Genomic DNA, 27559 nt, shown 5'->3' with positions numbered 1-27559 from the left:
CCATCATGTTCACATATTAATTTGAAAGTGAAGTGCTCGACACATTTGGTAATGATCCATATGACTTTCTAGTCTTATCTATTGCACCACACAGTCAATATCATTGATAAAGCAGTGTGGCATCATCAAAATCAATTTTGAAATGGAAAATTAACCAGATCATTGCGAAGTACAGCGATGGCTTGATACTGGCGAAGGTGCCTTCCTTTTCAATGTCACTTAATGTGATTATAATATCATTATCATCAATCATCAAGGATTTACATTAGTGACAACAAAGTAAAATGCAGCTGCAAGATCGCTAAAACAGCTAGTGGCTTAACAAAGCTTCCACGTACGGTTGACAAAAAAAAAGCAATTGTGGAAAAAGGTGCTTTATTCTTGATTACCAAAAACAACTGGCACATAGAAGATGTATACAATAAATTACACGATTTTTTAAATCCAAGTGCAACCATGACATGCGGTGTTGCACTCGAACAAGGAAATTGAGACAGGATTTCTTAAGCCTTGCACTTTCCCGCTACACGGGATGCGTTGCTTCTGAAGACTTGAGAATCACTTGTGCTCGCTGTGTATGACCAGGCATGAACAGCTTGGCATCACACAACACGTACATGGCATACTGTACAGGCAGACAACACTTGAAGTTTCTACACAAACTGTCACTTTGGTCCAGTCTGGCCGGACATTTAGCCCACATATGCCATGGTTAGCCGAATTTCGTGAATTGTTCGTGACAGAGGGGGGGGGGGGGGGGGGGGGCAGAAGCATAAATTTTGCTCTAAGTGCAGCGTTTGCAAAAATTGTGTGGGACACCACACATCGGTCGATGCCCCTGCTGGGCAATGTGGCAGGGTTATCGTGGCAAATATCCAACATTTCTAAGCACCGGAAGGTGAAGACGGAAGGCCTCTTCCTAGTCAGCATTTCTTTGGAGTGCTGATTACGTAGCACTTACTCCGGCGCATTACACAGAGCCAATGCTGGTTGTACACTGGAACTATAAGCTTTGACATGGCTATACTTTGAACGAAAGCCAAAGCCTGTCTGGCCTGTCTTTAACCGAGCCAGATGTTGATCCACGGCTTGACTACCACGGCAGCAGTTAGGGCAACACATATTCGACCAACTGTACCAAAAGCACACAAAAACCCAGGAGTTGACAGGCATGCATGACGGTGCTAGACACACACAGGTTGCACAAATACTTGAATTAATTTTGCTCATACTGTACAAAATTACACCGCAAGACTCCACATTTGCCGACAGTTACGCCTGACATATTCTTCATCAAAATAATGTTCATGGTACTATCATTCAGTTTCTCATACACTTGTTCTCTTTATGGCCAAGAAAAAGTAAAAGGAACAGTTTTCTTCTAAGTAGGCATGCAAATTGATTTTTAAGTGGCAACAAGCTATCTACAGGGCTACAATAAGACAAAAACATGGAAACCAATATTCACAAGAAAGAATATATATATTATATATATTGCTATGTATATACACAAGTAACACGCTTTCACTAGCCTCTCAATCATCTCTCAAAACTGTTTTTACAGGCTTCACAAGGTTGGTGAAGAAGTTCTTCCATGTCTGAAAATGCTCATTTGCCCAGTTCCAATATAAACATGTAGCCATTGAGTGCCAAAAAGAAATCTACAAAAACTGACTCTCCACAATGACGTCAATGATGTCAGCTAGTGTTACCATCAAAGTGCTTGGCAGTGGAACAAGGAACTACACGCGACAGGAACCTCCATCCATCGCATCTGATTCTGTATTTAACATAAAAGATATTTTAAGCTACAGTGCTGTATACGCTAACAACAGCCACGGAAAAGAAATGGCGAAAGCGGACAATCCTAAAACAAAGCATCGAAGGAGGTCTGTTGAACGTTGTGAATAATGCCAGATTAAATTTTCACCGGATGTTTAACTCTGCCCTCAGCATTCGGCACATACTCTAAGGACATCATAGACATCATTAAGAGAAAGCGGACCACTAAATTCTGACTTTAAACGACCATTCACCCAGGCGCTACACCTATAACAAGTACACATTCCACACAGAACCCAGCTCTACTGTCAATGTTTGCAACATGTAAGCCACTAGCAGCAGCAAGAGGGGACCACAAAGGAAATGCATGATGCTGAAGAAATCAGTCGGAGGCGGTGACTGTGATGGTCTTGCCCTTGGGGTCGTCGAAACGGTCGTTTGTGCGGATATCGTAGATGAAGAAGACACCCGAGCCCAAGATGATGAGGTAGAGGAGCACCACCAGCAGGCCCATCCAGATGACTGTAGTGAAGAAGCCCGCACAGTCGTAGCTCTCCGAGAACTGACCCGTGTTGTTCTGGACGAGCTGGACCTGAAAAGTCCGCGATGCATACACAGTTTCCAATCAGAATTTGCAAGTGGGATTTGAAGGGAAGTTGCAGAGGTTTCAAAGATTCCAAACAATTTTCGTTCAATCTCTTTGGTTGGGATCTGCTTTCGACACTACGACAACATCTACCTTTGCATCCCACCGCTCCAGAATGTGACCAAGAATTGAACCTGCAGCCTTATGCTCAGCAGAATGCCACGGTTACAAGCCAGCACCGGGCCCCTGCATAAATTGCTTCAGGTGTTACTTTATGAAGTGTCTCTTTAGCTCCTCCCTCCCATACATCATGCCAGAACATGTTTTGATCACAGAGATTAGCATGTTTAACATTCTCAAACTGTACAACGGTATTGAGGGACACCACACAGGATAGCACTGGATCAAGTTTCCCCAGAGTGGTCCTTTAACGTGCATCCAAAGCACAATACTACGCAAGCATTTGTTGCAATCCATCCCCATCAGAACACTGCTGCCATGACCTGGAATCAAAACGATGACCTTGTGCTGCGCAGCAGAATGCTGTAGCCAGCGAGTTACTGTGGCTACAGTGCGATTCATTGCAAACGCCTAGCCTGCTCTTCAGAATCAACAGCAGCAGTCCCATGGTCAAGGTGGCTTACTTGGAAGGTGTCCAGCTGCAAGTGCAATTGGGGCAGCTTGGTGGAGTTGTACTGCCGAAATTGGGAGAGGGAGCAGGAGAAGGAGAAGCCCCGAGGCCACCACAGGTCCTTGACACGCATCTGCAGGTCCTGGTAGTTCTTCAGGGTGGCATTCATCTCGGTCAGGGCAAAGCCACCGCGCTCGTCCGACTTGAACACCATCCTGTGGAAGCGTTTTGATGAGATCGTCCAGTTGAGAGAGTTCCAATCAGACAGGATGCGTATTGGAGTGTACCAACACAGAAGTAGCGTTGATGTAGCCGCCAACAGTAGCACATTTAATGGTGACACCTTGTGGTGTTGTGTTCAAACACACGGTAGAAACATCCTTGTATAGCACGTTTTCACTGCAAGAAAAAGAGCACTGGCAGTTGTTCAAAAACATTACGATGGTGCCGATGAGGCCTTAACCTTTTCAGGGTAGATTCTTTTCGCCATATATGACCGCCCAGGGTCAATTTTTTTTATTGCAGATTCCAATTCTTCTAAGGGACCTATTTCAGAAAAAATTTACTGTAATTTTTCTAGGGTGACGGTAAAATGAAAAAAAAATTTTTCGTTGGTATATATGTACTCTTTATTCATGAATAACAACTATAAAAATAAGAAAATTAGCTTAAAAGAATTAAAAATTTGATGCATTTTTATAGTACAAGGATTAGAATATGTGCACACGAGAATATTTCACATCTCAAATGTTCCTGCGCTTACACTAATATTTACGTCCACACCCTAATCGAACTGCGTAGGTGAGCACACCCAAGAAAACTATGCGGTTGTGTGCCCGTCAAAAAAGCAAAATGTGTGACGAATTTCCCCTAATCTTCATCTTATCACCAATCAGAGTCAATTAGATATTGCGAGTTTCAAAAAGAAGAAGAAAAAAGGAAACGCATGCGCGGCAGGAATCCTTCCTGTGCTCACCGCTGTGAGCACTAAACAAGCTAGAAACAGGCAGCCACCCTTTGAGCGATCAGTAACGAGATAGCCATCAGTTTTGCAAGCGCAAGAAGCCAAAACAGCCTATGGAACTAAACTCAAACCGCCACCTGCCCGCCCGCGTACCAATCCGCGAGCGGTAGTATATAGACGCGCCGGAGTAAAATAGCTCAAACAAATAATGCAACGAAAACCGAGAGAGGGAGGAGCGAGAAAAAAATTCCCTGTATTCCCACATAGTGGCAGCACATGCCAGGAAAGAAAAAATTAGGAAATTGGTGTGCTTTTTAAACGTACAGATGGCACCGTAAATATACAGCATTGACCATTTTGGACTTGTTCGTGGCACCGTATATTTACGTCATTGACCCTGAAAGGGTTAATGCCAGTGGCTAAGCAGGACCTACAGTCAAACCCTGTCACACCAAACAGGGATATAAAGTCAAACCTCATTCTAATGAAGTCAGCATCAGCCACAAAAATAGCTTTGTTATGTACGATATTTGTAGCATACGCACAGATTTCGGTGGAAAAAAATAGCGATCAGGTATGCGTGTTACAAATGCAAGCAGGGTGCCTCTGACGAGCCAGTGAAGGGTCTCCTGCAGATTTTGTTCCCATTGGCACCTAGCCCTGCTGATATGAGGCATGGGAACAGCAATAAGTTACATACACACTGAACTGCCGTGATGATGCAATTGTGTGACCAGTGTATTAGTGCACAGGATTGGAACATTGACCATTAGGACAGTTTGGGTTTTGTTGGTATGCCATTACTAAGCAAAAATTTGTTTAGCGCAAATACAGGGGGAAAAAGAAAGTATACACAATACTATAGCGCTAACTTTCAACAAGGTTTTATTTCTGGAAACAGCAATTTATACAATTCAGCCACAACATGTGACATGCATGGTTGCATTACTTTCCAAGAAATTCAGCCTCTTTATCTCCGAAATACAGAAAAGGTGGGCTCATGCAATCTGACTGAAATCTTAAAATCACATGGGCTTCAACGATTTTGAGTGTGCTCTTGTCGTGGTCACTGTATGTACGAACGTAACACCGCGCTGCTTGGTTTCAGGGGCGGTTTCGGGCGAATTTTACGGTAGCATCCGAAAGGTAGTAGATTTGCTTGCGCTCCTGTGTCGACCTTGAATTCAAGTGGTACGTTCTTGATTTGGCCGACAACTGTCCAGTCGTGTTGGTTTGCTGCGCAGCTTGACACGTCCAGAATGTCAAAGTTATCTTCACCGCCCTGAAGTTCGCCAATATCGGCAAATCGTCTGCAGCAGATAGCAAAATGGTTGGGGCGTTGACATTTGCGACAGGTTTTCCCGAATGCAGGACACCTTCGTGGCGGGTGCATACGTGCGCACTTAGGACACTTGTAATGCCTGGGCCACTCACTTTGTTTACTTGGGGGTTCCTTACGCATCGCGTCAATGTGGCTTTCGTCCCGTGCCCAAACTTTTTGTTGCGCTGCCGTCGCTTCAGCTGCTTTAGCAACCTGCTCAGCCTTCAGTAAATTTTGTGTAGTGTCCCGCAGCAACCTTTCTCTAAGTTTCTCGTCGTTAGTTCCATAAACAATTTGGTCCCTAATCATTGCGTCCATTTGGGAGCCAAAGTTGCATGCTCGTGCCTGGTTCTTTAAGTCTCGCAAAAAAGGTTCGAAAAGCTCACCAGGGGCCTGGACTCGCATACGGAAAACGTAGCGCTCATGGACTTCGTTTTGCTGAGCCGCACAATATGCATCGAACTTCGCAATGACAGTGGCGTAGTCATTCCTGCTCTCGTCTTCGCCAAAGCTGAACGTGTTGAAGATCTCAATGGCTTCCTCGCCTGCAACGCTCAGCAGAAGTGCTGTCTTGCATGATACCGTTCGAGGCTTGCCGGTTGGCTGTTCTGACGCGGCGAGAAAACATTCAAACCTTTGCTTGAATGCCTGCCAGTTCTTGGCAATTTCATCAGCCGAGCTCAGCGGGCCTGGTGGCTTCAGGAAGTCCATGGGGCTGGTCTTGTAGTATTATCGTCGGTTCACCAAGACTGGACGTCGGCGTTCATCCCACTTCTGACACCATGTATCGTGCGGTGCCGCAGGCAAGACATGACCAGAGGCTCCAAGCAAGGGGAGCGGTAAGTGTCCCCGTTTATTCAACATCCGCGTATATATACACGAAGTGGGAGGGGGTGTCTACCCTCACCACCATGTGTCACGGGCGATACCGATATCTGTCACGTCACACGTGCCATAGATGCGAAGCCAGCGCTGCGCCAGAGACGATACAGTTACTGCTTACAATGGTACACGCATTAAACGACGGCTGACAACCACAGCTTTTATAGTGATGTATCGATCAGCCATCATGTGCATATTAAACATTATCTGCATGTCTTCTGAGACAGTCACTGATGCAGCAACCTGTCTGACCTATCCACGGCTTCCCACACGATAGCGGTACTCTATGCACGACATCACAGAAACAGCCGACAAACTGCAAAGAAATGTCGGGCGTAAGGAAGTAAATTTAAAATTTGGTTAGTCATCAAAGGTGTGTTCTCCTGTGTCCTATCAACTGTAGTGAAGCAAATTGTATTTGCATGTGCCTCAAGCTATATACTTGGGGAGCAAAAATGTCAACTACAGTCAAAGCAATTTTTTAGACATACAGTCGTCGACTGATTTTCCGGACTCCAAAAATTTGGACATGCTCGATTATTCAGTCTGCTTCGCGGCACCGCTATTCTCCCCATAGACCATAATGTATAACAATTGCCGAAAGTTCGGACACCTTGCTACCTCTTGTCTGATTTTTCGGACACTCCTTGAGCCAACTCGATCGAGAGCACCAAGCACCGACTCTGACCAGTGCATGGTTTGACTCGCTGAACACCATTTTTGTTTTGAAAGGAGCCTCCTTGCTGCCCCACGAAGTGGAGCTACTGCAAATCCCCGCTCATCATCATCGTTTCTGCCTGGTTCGATAGAGTGGCTCTACAGCAGTTCTGGTTTCAGCTTAGTAAGCCATGTCAAGACAATCCAGCACCTGATTTGTTTCTCCGCGCACGACGCTGCAAGTAGGCCACAATTTTCGTTTGTGCGACTGGTGTTTGCTTTGTGTGCTGTGTCGAGGTTCCGGTGATCCAACGCGGCATACGGAAACATCGCGTGAAGTGCCTAATGGCGCCGACAGTGCCCGCGCAGGCTGCGCTGGGGAATGCCGGCAAGCGGGTGCCGGGAGGCCTAGGATTTGTCGCCTTCTGATGTGCTCCCTACTGACGTGGAAAATGATCTGCCGAGACGTGCGCAGTGGTTGCATTGTGATTCCGGACACCGTCTCGTTTGACAGTTTCACAGGTGCTGACACTGCTGTACTAACATGTGCAGAACTTGACAACGGCGAGATAATTCGTCAGGTTTCTGCTGCGCCGCCGGACGATGACTCCGAGTCGGAAGATGACGGGCCATGTGCTACGCTGCCGTCGCATGCGGAGCTTGTACAAGCAGTGACTGTGCTTTCAGCCGCCTATAGTGACCGTACGACCCTCTCCGAGATTCAGGCTTATCTGATTGTGCGTAAACGGAACAGCGTGCAATGGTGCATTCATGATTTCTTCAAGCCTATGGCGAGCCCGAATAAGTGCATGGAAATAAAGGATTTCTTTTTTTTTTCTTAATCTGCTTTTTCGGACACCTGTTTATTCGAATACTTCCGCAGCCCCCGTGAGGTCCGAATAAACGGTCGGTGACTGTACGCAATTCCCAAGGCACCACCACCTAACCCTAGCACCAGTGTACAATGGCAATAACGAAAATTTCAGACACCACAGTGTTTTGGGCACGAACCGGGTGCACGCAGATGCAAACATGATGGCCCTGAAAAAAGTTGTCACCATGTCAAACGGCACGAAACCGCAACTTTGATTGCAGACGCCAAACAAAACGGCACTGGTTAGGCCAAGCGGCCTAAGTGTGCTGCTGGTGCAGAGGCTGGTGACAAGACGCCACAGGAACCCTCACCACCAATACGTTTGTACTTGTAGACCTCATCGGTGATCAAGCACAAGATCAGACATCCAGGCTAGACTGATGGTTGTAGCAGTGGAGCGCAGATCCGTGTGCAATATCCCTCCCCTCCCCCATGTTGGAAAAATCTATCAGCAGCACGCGCGTTTTGGCCAGAGGCTTGGCCGCGTTAGAGTGCCAATGACAAGCCAACGTGCCAATGCCATGCAATAATGTCAGTCGCATGGTTGCAGATTCACAGCGGCGCTGAGCATGTGCATGTAATTTTTATTGTTCCCCTGCCTCGTATCAGAACGGCAAGATGCCAAGAGGTAATCAAAATCCACAAGAGACCCATTGCTGGCCCATCAGAGGCACTCCACCTGCATTTCTCTTGCAAAAACATGAGCAACTTTTTTTTTTTGCTATTAACATCTGAGTACATGCTCTTACTGGATATAAAAAAGGTATTTTCATGTCTTACATGACTTCATTATAACGAAGTTCAACTGTATTTTATTTACGAGAACTAAAGTACTGAAGCAACACCTGCACTATGAGAGATGCCGAGTCGCACCGGCGGGCTCGGGATTAGATTTTACCACCTAGGTTTCCTAAACCCTATAAGGGGAGTGGAGAGCAGGTTGTCGCGTTTCTCCTCTTTAAGCGCTACCATGGCTATCAGCGTGGATGAGTGCATACGCAGCCCACGCGCCCTGTTTTAGACAAGAGAGAGAGAGAGAGAAAACATTTATTTATCAGGAGTTTGGGCGACTTCCTCGCAGGGTGGAGCCCTTAGTTCAGGGCCCCATTGGCTCGCGCCACTCCGCGTGGCCGCCGGATCAGCCATCGCTGCTCTTGCGGGTCTGAGCTGGCCAGCGCAGTCTCCCAGGAGGAAGGGGAAGGTGAAGGAATAGGGGAGTAGCCCGGAGGGTGTGGGCACTCCCAGGTGCAATGATATACTGTGGGCTTTGCTCCACAATAGGGACAGTATGAGGTATATTGTGTGGGGTGGAAGAGGTGAAGATAAAAGAGGCAGGGAAATGAATTAGTTTGAAGCTGTCGCCACGCGACGGCATCTTCTCGATTAAGAGAATTATGTGGGGGAGGGAAGTGTCTCCTGTTATCTCTGTAATATTGTAGAGTTTCAGTGTAGTTCAGTGGTTCTGTCGGTGCGTCGTCTGGGTTGGACAGCTCTTCCAATGGCGCCCGGTTAGCGAGCTCTCGGGCTACCGCATTAGCGCGTTCATTACCATGGAGAGAGGCGTGTCCAGGTGTCCAGACGATACGCACCCTGTGTAACGCTGTGGGGTGTAATGATGTAAGGATGCGGTGTGTGTAGGGTGTCACCCTCCCTTGTGCCAAAGTCCTGCAGGCGGTCTGAGAATCAGTGACCACTGTGATAGGTCCATCCGGCGCCGGCATGGTTGAAGCGTGTACGATGGCTAGGGCAATAGCAGCCTCTTCCGCCGTGCCACTCTCCACAGTGTTGAGCGTTGCCGAAGTTCTCAGAATGTCTGCACTATCTAGTACGACTAGGCATAGGGCACGTTTCTGTGGGTAGCGGGCCACGTCGGTGTATAGGACTGGAGTGTTTGATTTGTCATCGCCAAATAGGCGAGCGAGGGCTTTTGCTCTTGCCTTTCGTCGACCTTTATGACGGTCAGGGTGCATATTCCGGGGAATTGGGGCCACGTGAATTTTGTTGCGAATGCTAAGCGGAAGAAGTTTGCGGTTTTCCTGTTGTGGTTGTCTTGGTATTTGGTATCCTAGCCGGGATAGAATGTGGCACCCTTGCATTGTTCGTTGCAGACGTTGCAGTTGGCTGTTAAAATGACCTTCAACTAGTTCGCGGATGGTGTTGTGCACCCCCAGTCGTAGTAAGAGCTGCGTAGAAGCATGTTGGGGTAGTCCCAGCGCTGCCTTTAGTGCCGTACGGAGGAGGGTGTCCATCTGGTGCATCTCAGTCTGAGTCAGATTATGATAGGGCAGGTGGTAGGTTAATCGGCTAATTATGAGGGCTTGCACGATTCGGAGTACGTCTTTTTCTTTCAGTCCTTGTCGGCGGTTTGTAATGCGCTTTATCATGTGCGTTATTTGGGTAAGTTGTTGGCGGAGCATGTGTAGGGTATGTGTGGCCTTCCCGTTGTGTTGTATGTGAAGTCCTAGTACACGTAGTCTGTCTACCCTTGGAATAACGTTGCCATCGAGATGCAATGTGATGGCTGGTGGAAAATCGGCCTTGTTCCGTTTTTTGAATACAAGCAGGAGCTCCGACTTCTCAGCTGCGCATGTGAGTCCTCCGGCTGTTGCGTACTCTTGAACTATATTTACGGCTTCCTGTAGTGCGTCTTGCATGGCGCCGTCTGATCCTGTGGTCACCCAGATTGTAATATCATCGGCGTACAGGGCGTGCTGCACGTTCGGAAGTTTGTCGAGGAGCGGTGGTAGCTTTGCCATCGCCACGTTGAACAGGGTGGGTGAGAGAACCGAACCCTGGGGAGTACCTCTGCCGGAAAGTTTTATGATATCCGACCGAATATCACCTAGGCCGATGGTGGCTGTTCGGTCGGATAAAAAGGCTCGGACATAATCATAGATCCGCTTTCCGCATCGGGAGAATGCAAGGTTGTTTAGAATGAGGTCATGTGAGACGTTATCGAACGCTCCTTTGAGGTCCAACGCCAGAATGGCTCTTGTTTGAGCTTTACTTGGACCATCCACAACATCCTCCTTAAGTTGTAGGAGTATGTCCTGCGCAGACAGGCCTGGTCGATAGCCGAATAAGGTATTGGGAAAGAATCCGTTCACTTCGAGGTGAGGCTGGAGGCGATTTAGAACTACGTGCTCGAAGAGTTTGCCAATACACGAAGTCAAGGAAATGGGTCTGAGATTTTGGAGGGACAGCGGTTTCCCGGGTTTCGGAATTAAGGTGATATCGGCGTGTCGCCATTCCTGTGGAAGCGTTCCGTTTTGCCAATTGTCGTTGTAGTATGCAGTGAGTTGCCGTATGGCCTGGTCGTCGAGGTTGCGTAGCAGTGCATAGTGAATGCCGTCTGCTCCGGGCGCCGTGTTTCGTCTTATGCCGTGTAGGGCTGCCCTCACTTCTGCCTCTGTAATATCGCCGTCCAATTGGGTGTCTTCCTCGTGTGGATAGTCTTTGTACTCCGGTCGGTGGCCTGTAGCAATGTATCTTTGTTGCAGTGTTTGGAGGAGCGCGTCATCATTCATTTGTGCTTTGTGGATGATAGTGCGGACTGTGTTCGATGTATGCGTTTTTGTGTGCGTTGGGTCGAGTAGTGCTCTGAGGAGGGACCACGTTTTGGAACTACTTAGTGTGCCATTAAGGCGGTCGCAGAGGTTGTGCCAATTGCTATTAGTGAGGCTGGTGGCGTATTCTTCAGCTTCTGCTGTGATCCGGGCGATTCTTTGTTTCAGCCTACGGTTGTGCCTCTGCCTCTTCCATCGTTTGGTCAGGCCTCTTCGAGCATCCCAGAGATGGAGCAGATGTCTGTCCACATCCGGCGTCTCCGTTGTTGCAGTAATTTGCTTAGTGGCTGCTTTAAAATCTGCTTGTAGCTGTTGTGTCCACTCGCGTAGAGATGGCGGGTCGTGTTGTTCAGATTTGGTTCTGTTGCGCCGGAAAGTGTCCCAGTTTGTTATTTTAATTAAACGTTCTGGGGTGCGTATAGGGTGTTTTAGACAAAGACTGGGCAAGCTGAGACGGCATGACAACGTGCGCAGTCCGCCAGCGCATTTAGTGCTGAAGGTTGCACAATCTTGAGTTTCGGAAGCACGCTGAAGCGAGACACAGATGAAGCACTTGCTCCCAACCGCCAGCACTTTTCACGACATCGTCGTCCAACTGCGGGCGACACCATCAGCTGCAAGAGGGAAGTGGACGTGAAGGCCTGGCTGGCTTCTCTTCATACCACCGGTGCGAAGACATCGTCGACATGGCATGAAACTACCTTTTGTCGCCAACTCTCAACAATTTTCTTTTCTTTCTCTTATTCAAGCTCGCTTTTTTTCCAATTGCCCTGTAATTCAGAAGATATTGCAGCCCCTACTGTGCAAGAAAAATCTATCGGTGACTGTAATTACTTTCATGAAAGATCGAACTTGAATATAGTGAAATTTTATTATAACTAAGCAAATTGCCGATTTTATCGACTTCATCATATTCAGGTTTAACTGTACTGCTGTTTTGCTGTAGCCACATGACATCTGCTCTACAGGAAATCATTTCGGCTATGTTTTGTAATGTTTCTATAACAGCTATTTAAATAACAAATCACTGCATAAACCTAATAAATAGAATAATGAACCAAACATAACTTACAGGAGACTGAAGTCTTTAACAGGTCCAGAATCTGGGAACTTCAATGTGATGCTGAAAAAGAGAGAGAACCCAACAACACATGAAGTGGTTAATGCGGTAGCTCACATCTCTACCTGTTCTTCAAGCGACCCCAACACTCTCCCACGTTTACAGCCATGCAGAACTGGGTTCAATTAGCCGAAAACTAAATAAAAGGCAAACTTAACATTTTTGTCATACCACGCTGTTGTTTACTTGAAGATGTGGTTGATGGATAACTTTACCCGTGCCTGAAAAATGGGCAGGCACCGTGCGATTATGCAGACGAGAGAACACATGGAAAGGAAAAAAAAGGTTGGCTCGAAGCACATCTCTGGGACTGCTTCAGCGGCAGCACAGCAGTGCGAAAGATCTACCAAAGTTGGTTTGCATGTTTGTTTCGGAGCAGACTCAGACCATCATTACTAAGCTCTCATGCAATGAGCTTGCAGTATATTTGCACATCCTGAACCCCTAAAGGTATTGTGACAACCTAAGTTCATTGTGAGCAACTGGCAATTTTTCTCTTATGAGAATGGGCACCTTTGGCGGTAGACATCTACATTCATCGCCTTTACTCTAAATTAGATTTTCCCCACTATTTGCAGACATTTCTCCAAAGTGGAACGAACTCAATTTCGAAGTAGCCCATTAGCAGACCTTAAATTCACATGCTATTTATAAACAATAAGCTACGTACTGAATCTTTTCCAAAATTTTTTAATCTAGGAATTCAACTAAAAAATAATAATTTTGCTAATTAATGACATATTTAGGATTATTAGTCTTTCTCAGGCAATACGACCTTTTTGTGGCCGGTATCATCCCTTGAAGATACCGCATAATCATCTCTACAGGTTTTTTGAACCGGAGTTCATAAGAACTTGAATTTCTGCATTGCTAAAAAAAAATGCACCAGTTTACAGTGTTGGAAAATGAGAGACACAAGCAACACTGACATTCAATACGCTTTGTTGCACCATCTCTCGTATAAAAAGAAAATCGAACATGAAATTTTAGTTTAGCCAAGTTCCAAATAGATGCTGCCACCAGTCTACAGTTGTTTCACATTCACAAACTATCTTGAGCACGGCCAAGGTTGAGCATCAGTGACTGGACGAGCATACTTGGGAACAACACTTAAGGGTTAAAGCATATGTCATAAAATGAATCCTTATGGGAGTCTTTACAGGGGAAAAAAGAAACGGACCCTTAAGGGGTTAAAATTTTTCTTTAAATACACACTTGGCATGCTGGTTGTCCGAGCTGCATTGGGGCACAGGCGGGGGGTTCAGTGTGTCGTTGTAGGTCAACGAGGTGAACGTCGCTGCCTTGGGATCTTCGGTGAAGGACACGGTGACCGTGCGACCGTACATGAGCATGCAGCCACTGCGCACCATGATCACGCCCGCCGTCTCGTTTGACGAGGGTGCAGCCTCGGGCACCGCCAGCAGGTGCCGCCGGGACCGTGACAAGTGAGCAGCCTCCACCATCGGCTGTCCACGTTGAGGGAGAATGTAAAAAGTGTTAGTTACAGATTGTGGAGTCATCCTTGTTCTCAAGCGTCATCGTGCGATGTCAGCATCCCCGAGAGATTATGCATCTCATGGCTCAATTTGCGAACCACAAGAGAACAGGGCCAGTAAGAATTCCTCTCAATCAATTCTATTCCTTTCTCATTGTCTACCGGTAACAGCTGGCCAATGTTGGTGACAATGTGAGTGGAGTGCTGCTAGGACCACTCACAAAGAGTGAAAGGCATTGGAAAAAAAGTCCTTGCAACGTCCTGGCCAAGAATGTGATTTCAGCGTTGGCTGGATTGAATGTTGGTGGTCACCACACTGCTCGCCTCCTTCAATAAACTTGGAGTCAACAGCAGGCTACGTCAGCCACTCTCAAGTCATGCACAAATGAAAATATTTTTTTGCAGATGTATTGGAGTGCCATTATCACGGGCTGTGTTAACATAGGCATTTTCCAGCTATGAATATGCGCACAGTGCTGAGGACAATTTGTAGGCATGAAAATTGCTTTACAAAGGTATTGCATGTTAGCCATTTCAGGCACCGTGTCCACATTTGGGCACATGACTTGTTTCTACCTGTTCTGTCAAATGGTAGTCAATAAAAAGCAGCAGACATTGAGCATCAGCTATGCTCAATGTGCCTTCATTTCACATCCAATGTTCTCCCTACTGCTACAGCTGAACACATTGCTGAAGTCACTACCATGTCTGACGGGACGTTCAATGTGACACGTTCTTATAGTAATGTAGAAAATGTTTTCCTTTTCTCATAATGCTTGCAGTCAATAAATAATCTGTGTGCTTCAAGCCTATGATATCATATTTTTGTCTTTGAAAATGGGGTATTACTGACAGCACAGTACATTATATATAATTAATCTAATTCTGATGACTCATCAGATAATGCACAGAAACCATCCATCCTACACGTGTCTTTCTTTCAGTGGACTGTTGTTACCTTAGCATAAATTGGTGTAAATATGACACGTTTACAGACAGTTAATCCTAATTAAGGCCTGAAAGGGTTAACGATGTCACAGTGTGCAAAAGCGAAGTGAGAAATTGTATTGTGACCCAAGATGGCAAAGCCCAAAAATCAAAATAAAACTGCCTATTGAAGAGCTGGACATTCCAGAGCTGCACTGTGGTTACAAAGGACGGCTGCAATGAAGTGCTCTAGATTAAGGTCAACCACCTGATGCCTTTCCTAGGTGGTTGTTGCAATTTTGCTGGCACAGGATGCTTCAGCCAGAGAATGCTGCTTTCTCACATCATGTACACGTTTTGTTGCACGTAAATGACTAATTGTTCTGTTTGATTAGCTCTGCCGAAACCTGCAAGGTGGAGAAAAGTTTATAAAGTGAAGCATTGTCGTCCACCCAACTGTAGCACGAAGCTACAAAAGAAACCCATGCAGGTTTCTCAAAAGAAACCTTTGCAGTTGAAGAAAAATTAACCCAGGCCCGAGATTCAAACCCGGGGCCAACACCGTACCGGGGTGTTCGCTTTACTATCTAAGCGAACCAGGAAGCTAGCAGATCGCAGAGCAAAGGTGAATTGGTCGACAACTCGAAGTGCTTGGACAACGAATATGGCAAATCACCACCGGTTCCACTAGTGGGATGGATGACAATATTTCTTGATCATATTTTATTTGTTTAATGTGCAAGTATTCTGAATTAGTAAAAGGCGGACTACATTTGGAGTCAACCTATGGCACCGACATGGAGCCAGCTTTGCACGTGACCAAATTTCGTGTCGCTTTAGGCGAGCTCGCTTCGCTGTTAATGTCATTCACAGGCGGCCACACCGAAAGGTTTGGTTTAGTGAAATTCGCTGCAGAATGCATCATCCTAGCGTTCAATCTTAATCACTTCGCTGAGTCAAAGTATGTAGCCACGACAGCCATGCTTCAAAAATAAGATGCTTAATACGGAGTTGGCACCAATTCTGTGACCACGCTTTTGCGATTTAATATGTGACAACCGTTCCCACCCCACCTTCACTGAAAACTGCCATTCTTCCTCAGCTCACCTTGGATGTGTATTGCCCGTCTTGCCTAGCCTCATGACAATTGGTCAGGTTCATGTGGTGGTTGTAGTTCATTTTAAAACTAATTATTTTCTTTACTTATGCTTAAATTCATGCTAAATACCGTCTTTACTGCCATGTCCATATAAATATACTGCAGTGTTATTTTTGCACACACTGACTACATGATGTAGGCGGTGTGTGCATGTATATGTGTCTGCTGAGTTACCCATTGACACTGCCATCAATTCCAATTGACACTTTCTTTTCCTGTGCAGCAGCATGCCACCAAAGTGACACCACTCGCTGCAGCATAATGCATTCGCTCCATGCGACACAAAATTTATCCGTGTGACTAGGGTATAACATTGGCTCAAAAGTACATTCTGTAGTAGACTTCTAGCAAATGGGCATGCTCTGCATACTCGCTGGCTGCAATTTTGTGATTTCAAAAATGCACCTAACACTGTTAATTAACAGGATCTTGTGAATTTGAGCTAATTACTCTATTATTTTGACATAGTATCATGTAGAACTTAACTTGCGCCATTGTAAATTGTGTACTGGTAGAAAAAGTCTCTTAGTGTTCGCTGTGCTAGGATGATAGCTTTTTCTAGTTTTTTTTATTTTTCTGAAACGCGCTACCAGGGGTCCATATATTTTTCTTTTTCTGCTGCAGATCTGAAGCCTCCAGAATGATTTTTCTTTTTTTAAAAAGCAAGGTTTTTAGGTAATATTAAAGCAAGAAAAAGTTCTGTGTGCAGTATAAACAGAATCCTGGTGGTACGAACACGGCTGATGTGAATTTCGGTGTGATAAAAATTTTTCGAAAGCCTGGGCCCAAGTCCATCAGCTTACAACGTGCTAAATTTTTGAACATCGCGAAGTGCTTCTTGTGCTGTCGCGAATGACACCCAACAATCGAGTCACTGCGCGATGCCCAGCAGAGCCAGTGCACGCCAAACATGGGCTGTTGTCAGGCTGGCAGAGCCCCAGTGCCTATCGCATACCTGTTGCCAGGGCGACCAACATCACTCCACATTGACCTTACTACACGCACCCCCCCCCCCCCCACCCCCCAAGAAGAATGGTTGGTGCAGTATCATGCAACTTGCACCTTGTAATTTTATCAGGAGCTGGCCATCACTCGTGACCAGTCTTGATGCGTTAACAAGAAGGGAGGCATTCGCTTCCATGGGTAGCCTTACCCCTGTACTCCACGCCTTACGTAGTCTTGGGCCCCAGATGATAATTCGAAACAATTGTACCTTTGGACCCGTTAAACCGCACGATACCAAGCAGTTTTGCCGCCGCAAATAAAAGTAAACAGATCCGCTTATATTGCATAAATCGTGTCCTTATTACCATTAGGCAGCAAGCAAGACACAGCAACGAAAGGAATTTGAGATAACCATGAAATTCCGGCCACGGAACACGTAAAGTCTGCAGCTCGCTGCTGCCAATATGTGCGTGAAACAACCATGCCAGTGATTCAATTTCGCATCGCCCAATCTTATCTTTTAGTCACTCCCTGTGCACAACGTTACCATAGTAACAACTTGTGATGCTAGTTTTTTCTTTCTTTTTTTTGTGCTCGCTTTTGTTGCTTTTATTTGTGCATGCAGAACTACATCGCTGCAGCTGTCTGAATCTTCTATCTCTTGTGTTTACGGTGATACCAAGACGGTGGCACTGAGTCAACGGAAACCCACGCTCGAGCCTGATTTTCTCTTCGATCTTGAAGAAGACACACTAAACAGTGCGATCTCAAATTCTGCAGCATTTCTTCAAGATATTTCACCACATGATAAAGGAAGGTATTAGTATTGCGGATAAAATAAAAAAAATGAGAAATCTTGAGCTAGTCGGTAGTTGGGTGCTACGAATTTTGAGTGAAACAAATTTTTTCGCTGTCCCATGAGATTAACATAATCAAGATTCTACCATGGTTTATTCTTCGCTACAGTATATGGCTACATTACAATAAGTTCCTAATACAGTAAAGTTCACACAACTTATTTCTGTCCTTGAAGTAACTTTTAACAAGAAGCACTTGCAGCCTACCGAAAGTTCTGGCAGCAGCAATGAAAAAAAAATTTTTGTTGTTTTGAGCTCTTGTGAAGTAACAGCACCTAGAGAGTGATGCAAAGTGGTGCTTTGCTCTGAAGAAGTGTTCTTTCAAGCATGCAGCCCCCGCTAACTATATACGGCAGCAATTGTCAAATGTTTTTTTATCTTTAAAAATATTTCCCTGACATACCTGGCAAAATGACTGTTTGGGGCTCAAAATGAAAGACGACACCCAGAACGACAAAAATAGGAGGCCAGTTAGCCGCTCGCATGATGCATAGCAATGGCAAAGCTTGTTGAAAGTACTTCGTTGCCGGCGCTTACCGATGCCAAATCTCTCCCGGTGTACAGGCCAAATAACTTCTTGCCTCCTGATGAGAGGGCTTGCATGGTGGCCTCCATGATCGTGTCTGCAAGTGGAGCCCAGGGTGATTAATCAAACGACCTTGATTGGTTAATAAGAATTAACCAAGGAATGCCACAGAGGAATGCCATGGTGGAGCTCTCTGGATTAAATGGATGCTAAATAGGAACGTTAAGTAAAAAATTACGTTCCTGTATACAATAGCAAAACACCCACTCTTAGCGTGAAACGAAGCTTGGCAAGCCAGAAAAGGACACAAAAATCAGTGGCAAAGTTTATGGACTAGCTTTGCATGATGGCAAGGATACACGGGTCTAGTTAATTGTTCCTTGATGCAGAAGCACTACAGTGCATTCTAAGGCAACCACAGACTCAACTAGCGAGTTTTAACCCCGTCTTTGGAGCCAAATCGGCCATGACATTACATTGATGTAATGGCACCAAGCTTATGGCGCAAAATTCAACGTAGGCACGTCTGGCCTTCTTTTTCCATTTGTAATCAAGATTTTTTCATCAAATGAATGAAAGCACAGTTTTTAATAGGTTAGCTTAGACTGTTAAAACAAACAGATGCATGCTTTTCTCTTAATATCGTAGAAAAATGATTTTGCGCTTATCGCTGCTCTGTTCTTACTGAAAATTTGTCGAAAGATTGCACTTTATGGTACGGATTGTTGAATGTATCACTTTGCACAGTTACTTGCCTGGTTCTTAAGAAAAAGAAAAATATGCAAAGTTGTTTTTACCTATGGGGAAGCATGCTGCTGCGAAGACGGCACTAGCCTAAACTTGCATCGCCGCCTGCCGGCAGCTGCGTAAGGTAGCCATTCTGGGAGGGTTGCTGCATATTCTAGAGCAGCGGGTAACGCACAGCAACCCTCCTTAACGAGAGCACATGCGATCGTGAACACAAGTTTCCCAGCAATACTTGCCCGCCCATGCCACATGAAAATACACTCAGTTTCCTTTTCTGGCACCAGCAAATCTCTTCACGGGTTGTCGTACATCACATGCACTGCTATCACCGCCAGCCCAATTGCAACAATCATGTTCACCTATCTTTCACCGTACATGTGGCGCAGTGCCATTAGAAGCCTGCTGTATGCATTCAATAGGCGACAGCCGAAACGGGCCACCGTTTCCTGTGGCAGGCGGTGCAAAGTAAGCATCGTGTCTCACTCTGGCGTCGCACCTCAGCTCCATTTCATTTTGGTTTCCTTTCTTCATCTTAAAACAATACACAATAGGGAAACGACAAAGCGCATTTCGGACTGCTTGAGCCCCACTAGCTTGATGCACGTCAGTGTCTTGCGTTGCAACGATTCTCTCCGAGTGGGCGCGTCAAAACTTCTCGCCAAAGTGCCCCGCTTGAAGATGCTCCTGACTAAGGCCGAGTTTAAGGACCACAAACGTAAGCTTCCCTAAGCCACAAAAATGACTACGTGCATTGCGGGCCGTGCGGGCCCCACGAGCTCAGCACGCGCCGGTGTCTCGTGCAACGGTTCATGTAACGCTTTGTGTTGTGTAGTCAGCTACAGCCCAGTTTGCCAAATATTTTACTGACTTCGGGTTGTACATTTTCTAAATAAAAACATTTTCTCGAGTTTTTTTTTTCTCCAGATATATAAGAACGAAGTTCTACTGTAAACGTGTAACAATCATGCTCAGTTATCAACATCATAACGTTTTTTTATGTTGCAACTAAGATCTGTTGGCCAGAATTTTTACAGAAGTTTGCTGCAGGTTGTCAGTGTGTTGAACCAATGGCTCTGCGAGAAAATCCCATCGTAGCTCCCAATGAAAGCTGGTGACTTTCCTTGGTTTTACAGTGACTTCCCAAGGATTGCAAACGACTTCTGCTGGACTATGAATGAATCCTTTTAAACGACATACAGCATAACGAGAAAATGATTAAGACTAAATGGGCAACACCTAGTCTTTGTCTCTGCCCCCTCGCACTGTGCGTACTATATTCACACGATTATACCTAATCCGAACCTTTTTTTTTTCCAAGAAGATAGGTCTGGAAACTCATCGCAGGCTACCATCAGACGCAAATCGAAAACTGCGTTTACAGTACTGCAGCGGTCAGAACAAGTGTCGTCGCCATTGTCATTACAAGATGGCAAGAGAAGTTCTCTCATAGGTTGGATGCGCCACTTTCGTTACAAAAGTTCATTCGAAAGATAAGCTACTTTACATGCTACAGAAGTAACAGACCTGCGTTCCAAATTTTTGGCATTCTGGAGACTTGCATGCATCACAGTATGAACTAGTGAAGTTGTTATTCGAGGCATTGGCCACCATCCCACAGGTGATAGTTGCGTAGCTGTTCAAGAAATGCCTGATGTATTAAATGCAATGGATCGCATAGAGAAAGGCATGTTGTGGCTCAAAAACAGCATTAAAGAGCTGTCTGGTAGCAATGGCAACGAACACTAGCTATGAACATCTTTGCACTCTATGAACGTAACGTTTGCAGCTTTTTGTCAAATCAGAATTGCGACAGTTCAGGAGTGCATGAGATTCGGGGGCACATTATTTTCTTGCTTTGAACTCGTTTAAGAATAGGGTGCATGTTAGTTGCAAGTTAAGATGAGGTAAATATGGCATGTACAAGTTTCCTGCCACCAACAAGGCCACTTAGTGTGTTATCCACGGAAACCGTTCACAATGAAAAACATAATCCTCTTACTCGTAACAAAGTTCAAAACTGAAGGTGGAAGCAGTGTACGCACCAGCCTGCTGGAGCGCTGATAACCGGCTCTCGACGCCAACGGTGCGAGGCAAGTCTACCAGCAGCACTTGGCTGCCATCGTGCAGACCGTCCAGCGCGGACTGCACAGCCCCAACATCGGGAATGTTGAGGTGCGTCACCCTGAGGCCACCGTGCGATGTCAGTGCATCAACGGGGTTCTCCACCGCTGGCAACACGAGCACATGCTCCTTGCCGAAAGCATCCTGCAAGCACGGAATCGATCACCGCGATTTGTCCAAAACAGTGCACTGTATGCTATGAATAGAACTTTCATTCAAAATTGGAGATTGTTAAAAACGGTGCCCTAAAGAGTGAGCGTCAATAAAGAAGAATTCAGCATGTTGAAGCAATTTAAAAGCGGAACAAAGATTGATTTACAATAAAGAACATTGCAATCTTGAAGAACAAGTACTATTTCCCTGTGCTTTCCAGTGTCCTTTGATCGTACAATAAAATAACTCACTTGCTGTTTCTCAGCTGTCGAAAAGTGTTTTTATTTTTGGCTTGAGCAAACCTCTGGCTTGTAACATTTGTGAATTTGTGACACTTATTCTCAGAGCAATTGGCAGCTAAGTTCTTTTCTGCGTATTTCTGTGTCTAAACCGGTAGTCTGAATGGGAACATAGTTTTTAAAGCTGTCAATAAACAAGTAATGGTGGCAAAATCCAAAGTAAAGGTAAACAGATCATAGTGATGAGACCTAAACTGCCATGATCTAGTATATACTCATTTGGGGTGCAGACATGCATGCTCAAAGGTAATTTCAGTTGCGCAGAAAATCCTGACAGTCGATAAGGCAGCCGCACAAGGCGAAGTGAGAAGGCATTGTTACTCTAGAGGCCCACTCTTCAACAACAAGATAGACGTCAAAGCATATCCTCGATTGTCATAACTTGGTAAACCTTCTTTACATGCATACAGGCCTGTCCATTCTTGGCTATAACACCTCACTAGTATATTGACTTGCTCATAGCAACTTAAATTCTGGATAAAAGACTACAGACCAATCATTAGCCTTTTATCTACCTGCCCATTTCCCACAAAGTTATACAAAAATAACTAGCTGTATAATGTGTGTAATTTTTGCTTTGGATAAGGTAGTAAATAGACAAAAGATAGCAAAGAACCAACCCTGTTTGCTATTCAAGAATGCGTATATGCTTTGGGAGGTTGTTATTTATGGCACTATGTTGCATTACGCATGCATTATGGGTGGCACTCCCCTTATCACCGTTCCCTTACCCGCAAGCAGGTGCCAACCTCAAGGACAAATTTAAAACCCTGCACAGTGTTTCAAATGAAAGTGCCTATGACTTCAATCAGAGGTGCAGTACATCCTCAAAGCGCTAACTGTCACGAGGGAAGACTGCAAGAACACTCCCCTTACCACCATGTGGTACCACATGGTACCAGTGTTAGCACTGCGGTACCACCGTGCAGTTTTTACCCCAGCATTAGACTGCACCATCTTCAGGATCGGCCCACATAAATAGTGACAGTTACAAGAAATTGCAGTTAATTCCCAAAGAATGCTAAATGCATTAAAAGGTGTTATGATGCCGAGTAATACTTTTCACTCTATGTTCTAATGGGCAGTTCCATAATTTCACAGCTATGGTCACCTGTCAAATCTTGAGATCTTTCGCAACCTTGTGCTGAAGATAGGTTACCCAGCTAATGGCACAGCAATAAAATGGTACCACGCAGCTAGATGTATTGTTGACACATTCACCCTCAGACTTTCAGATGCAAAGAAACTGCATACACATCTATTGAGTGACATGACAAGTTCGAGTATTCTTGAGAATCATAAAAAACTGATAGGAATCTTGCATTACAGGGACAACCCAAAAGAGAAACAAGCAGCCTAGACTGATAGAATATTCCTCCAAACTATGTTTTCATTAATTTCACTGTAAGAGGTTGATTACTAGAGGAGAAAAATAAAGGTAGAAGTTTTGAGTTTTTGAGTCTCACATTGAAATCCCGGCATCGATTTGTCAGCGCAATGGCACAGATTTCAAATTCCCTAAACTTGCTAAGTTCATTCTTTGGCTCTTTTAGAATACGATGTAGACCACCTTTACTAATAAAAATTTAACCAGGCCGGACAAGATGCAGTGAAAATCCCCAACACCACTGCGAGCTGCTGCAGGAACTTCAAGGTGGCTGCACTGCCGGCCTCTTGTTCCTGCATCCTTTTGCTTATCGAGCCTCCTGCCACGATAAGAGTGCCATTATTAGTACTATGGAATTGTAATGCACTCATACAACTTGACTTATTTTTGCTTTGTGTCTCTTTAAGCAATAAGGAGGTGCGGGACTGACTGCAGTAAATCTCCAGTGCAAACTCTGAATGCAAAGCATGTGGAGTCACGATCACACATTTGTAGCACACCAAGCTAAATTCCAGCAGTTTTTAGACACTTCCTCGTGAAATGAAACTTCCTTGGATACACATGATTCACTGTAGACCAAGAAAAGCTTGGAATGACAGGATTTCACCACAACAACATGCAGTTAACAGCAGTAAAGCCAGCATTTATCACTTGGTATGTATACCTTGCATCTTGCAGATGAGTGACGAACAAGCTTACCTTTAAGTACTTGTAGCTTCTGTCATCACTTGATGCCCTGGACAGGTCTTCCGCACTAAGCTGGATAAGAGAACCAAGAAAAATGGTACGAAGTGTTGACGAAGAAGTAATTACAAACTTAGCACGACACCCCAAATCCTCAATCGTCCCCGAAATGTTTGTCCACTCAATTTTTCTTGAAAAATATAAATTTTATGAAATACCCAGAGATCACCACCCTGCAAAAGCTCCGTGGACAGCGTCGTAATTCAAGCTATGCATGAAACTGCACACTGGTCATCAGCACACTATACACCTGACCATGTTCTTTGCAAAAGCATACACCTACTAGTGACACGCATAAATGTGCCACTGTTAAGTGTCCACAAAGCATATCAATTATTGGTCACCCTCAGTGGTTCAAGTGCAGCGTATCAATATTTCCGACATCGACACCGAAGCCATTGCACAACCACCTTTTTTTCAGAATATACATAGCTCCTGTGGGAAGGTGGGTGGTTATTTGGTACATTAAATTATAGCCAACCAGGCTCACCACCTACATCGAAAAATTCTTGCAATAAAATGAACGGTTCTGCTGATTATGTTATGCAGACCGGAATCTGTTACTCTTGCATTCCCACTTATAGCAAGCGCACCTAATCTCGAACACAGTCGCCAGCTGTCTGCACAGCCTGCACTAGGCTGCGAATTTCATGATGGGACGGCCGATGACGAAGCCATGATGCATAAACAGTGGTGGCATGCATGCCATAAGAACTGGCCGAATGTTACCACGGTTGTTGTCTTGTTCTCTATGCCGATTTCGAGAAGCCCCATCAAAAATTTTCTGGCCTCTAAAACTGCTTCAAATTCTGGTATATAAAGAATGCAGGTGCCGTTTTCAAAAAAAAGATAGATGTGAGTGACATCCAGGCAGAAATGTGTGTTACAAAACATACAAGAATGTATGTCTTAAAAGAAAAACTTGCAATTTCCGGGTATGAAAGTGTTAATACTGCCCATAATGCAACCAAACTGTGCTCGTGCTCAGGGGACCACAATATGTTCAAGCCTGCTTGCATGCCCGCTTTATCCTCAAATTTATTATCAATTGAGTAGCTACTCAATTGATCTAACAATCAGTCTAACGTCTGATCTGGATACACAATATGGGAGAGTATTACACTATCCTATGCACCTGCAAAATTATTCTGCGAGTGAAAATAAGCGGTAGACTAACGAAGTGATAAGGAAAGCAATTAACATCGAATAGTGTTATCTTAAAGTATTGCTAACCAGAATGAGCATTATGACAGGAAGAGTGCTAAGCGGTCAAATTTTCTTGCCACGCGTGCGTATAAAGCGGGGTGTTCGCATAATGAAAGGTGGTCATCGTCCGAAAGCTACACGCTTCGCGTTTAAAGGGCCCCTGAAACGGTTCTGACAAATTTTGTAGACGCGTAGGGTACAGCTTAAGTAGAACATTCGCACCACTATTTAAGTGAAGCGTTACGTATTAATGGAGCTACAAGCGATTAGAAGTTACCCTCTTCCATAGCCATGCTTTTCCTCCTCAACTCGTTCGCCGAGCGAGCGGGGCTAAGCTCCGCCTTCACTGGTTTGCGTCACGATGCGACGTCACATCGCCCACTTCCGGTTGGTTTGGAGCCCGCCCCCGCCCGCGGGAGACCTCTCCGCTAGTCGCTTAGCCGTCGACCTCAAGCGAAAGCAGCAGCGTGCGTTGTGAACATTCTGTCGTAGCGCCGAACGTGTCTCGTATTCCGGTAACCACAGGCAAGCTGGTCATTTCGGCAAATGACTGGAGGCATAAACTCAAGCTGATGAAGGAACCTTAGCATAGACGTACGTGAGCGACCTGATCGGTCTGCACGGTCCAGACACTTGTTGGCGCAGCGCTTAACCAACCAAACAAAGCCCTAATATTGCTCTAACCAAGTGAAAAACATTTGCAACATTTATAAAAACAACGTGTTGATGATTACACTCCTGCGAAAAATACACACCAGCAGCAAAGAAGAATACACTTTGTTGCTGCTACTGTGTATGGTTGAGCTCTGTGCCACCAGGTGGCTGCACCGTGCAGACCATTCACATTTGCCCTTCTGCTCATCTCATGGCTCATCCTGCTACGGCACAGTCAAGCGGCCAGACCTTGTCCTCTTGCGCTTGCGTTTGCGCTAATACCGGACTCGCGAAACGCTATTGCGTTAGTAATCTTCCCGTGTAAAGTGACGGCCACAAACGCGCAAATCCTGGCGCCGATCGGGTAGCGGCAGTCCGATGCGCAGCAACCAGTTCGCTCGTATGCTGCCTTGCAGAGGGACACGATGTCGGAGCTTGACATATTGCCAGTTGCTACGTTTGCAGTCCACAAGGCAACAAAGTCGAATCATAGTGCTCGCGAAAAGACTGAGACCGAATCTGACCGCGGAGTTCTCGTCAAAATGGAGTATGTTGTAACACAAGCAGACGACACTTGCCGGAAGTGCTTAAGTGTACTGAAAAATTGTTCTTGTGCATTCTCTTTATGTTACTTTCTTTTTATAAAAACAAATAAACTAACATTCCAACTATTACGAAGATCATTTGTTTACCATAAAGTTGGAAAAATTATCGATCACGTGCCCTGGTCAGCCAATCGGATAGCTCGCCCGATTAACGTCATATGGGTGATTTTTGTCATATGGGTAGGGGCGGCTTGAAATTCCGCCGAGCAGTGTGCTGCGATCGGCAGCGATGTACATTTTTAAAACCTAATAATAAATTACACGCTTTACGCATAGCACTTAGATGTGTCAATTAATGATCAGAAGGACCTACTCTAACGACTCAGCACGTTTGTAGAAAATCGTCAAAAGCGTTTCAGGGTCCCTTTAAGGCCAGTACAAGATTCAGAAGTCTACGAAAACAATCAAGGTCCGGCGAAACCAAGTTGGGGAAATGTAATCGTTAAGTACATCCACTGAAAGCAATGAAAAATAACAAAAAAAAGGAAGAGAGAGAAAGCAAGAACGCACAACTCACCTTGTCTTGGACAAAAGCCACGACCACAGCATTTTCTTGAGCGACAAGATTGGCCACGGAATTTCCGAAGGCAGATGGCTCAACCTTGTCGAACGAACCCACTTGCGGGATTTTTTTCAAGCCACTGAAACACGAGAGTTCACACATGTGCACTTGTTATAAGAACTAACATTAAAAACGGACAATTGCGCAAAACATGAAATGTATGAAGATTTTAACAGGTGTAAGATACCGCAGCTGTTCTAGGCGAACACCGTTTCATTGTGATGTGTACCGGCACCTAAATGCAAGCTCGATGCACAGCGGAAAAATTAACACCTGGCGTGTAGGTCTCGTTGCTGGAGGAGCTTAGTGAATTTGTGCTAAACTGTTTCGTATCAGTTTTAGCGGTGTGACAAGCCTGCTGAGCTGGAACACACTTTTTTTTTCTAGCATTGAGGCGCCAGTATGCGAACACATACGCTTCGAAGGAGGCACCTCATCTCACGAGGCATGTTCAAAAATATCAAACCATCGTAACTAGGCACACCGTACTCATAAAATCGATTGTTACAGCTCCAGAGAGTGAGATCGCCGTCGCGACCATCGATTCATGTGACCAACAGATTGCGGCACACCCCCGCTCGGAACATAGTACGGCGCGCGCATGCTAATCGGAAAGAAAACCAAACGAGCTTGCCTTTCAGAACCCCAAATATAGGCGGGAACTTCAACATTTGCGCTAAGCACAGAAGAATAAACAGTAAACGCTAATAAAACTACGACAGAGAGCCGCCGGTACAAGCAAGCCACCGCCATGTTTGCGTGATCATATGACTGCAGCAGCGGTAACCC

General features: G+C 45.3%; 1 protein-coding gene across 1 annotated transcript; it reads right to left on the bottom strand.

Annotated features, from left to right (window-relative positions):
• Positions 1–358: 358 nt before the first annotated feature.
• On the bottom strand, positions 359–27553 carry VhaAC45 (Vacuolar H[+] ATPase AC45 accessory subunit). The gene is made up of 9 exons (XM_050172138.3): positions 27405–27553; positions 26726–26849; positions 23699–23758; positions 21082–21304; positions 18304–18389; positions 13599–13849; positions 12336–12386; positions 3013–3214; positions 359–2374 (listed from the first exon to the last, which is right to left on the bottom strand). Exons 1-9 carry the CDS (start codon positions 27521–27523, stop codon positions 2165–2167), a joined length of 1326 nt encoding a protein of 441 aa, XP_050028095.2. The 5' UTR covers positions 27524–27553; the 3' UTR covers positions 359–2164.
• Between the last annotated feature and the right edge of the window lie 6 nt (positions 27554–27559).

Source organism: Dermacentor andersoni, chromosome 6 (genome assembly GCF_023375885.2).
Source record: "Dermacentor andersoni chromosome 6, qqDerAnde1_hic_scaffold, whole genome shotgun sequence".
NCBI lineage: Eukaryota > Metazoa > Arthropoda > Arachnida > Ixodida > Ixodidae > Dermacentor > Dermacentor andersoni.
Note: the sequence above shows the minus strand (reverse complement) of the source record. Positions and strands in the feature narration are given on the sequence as shown.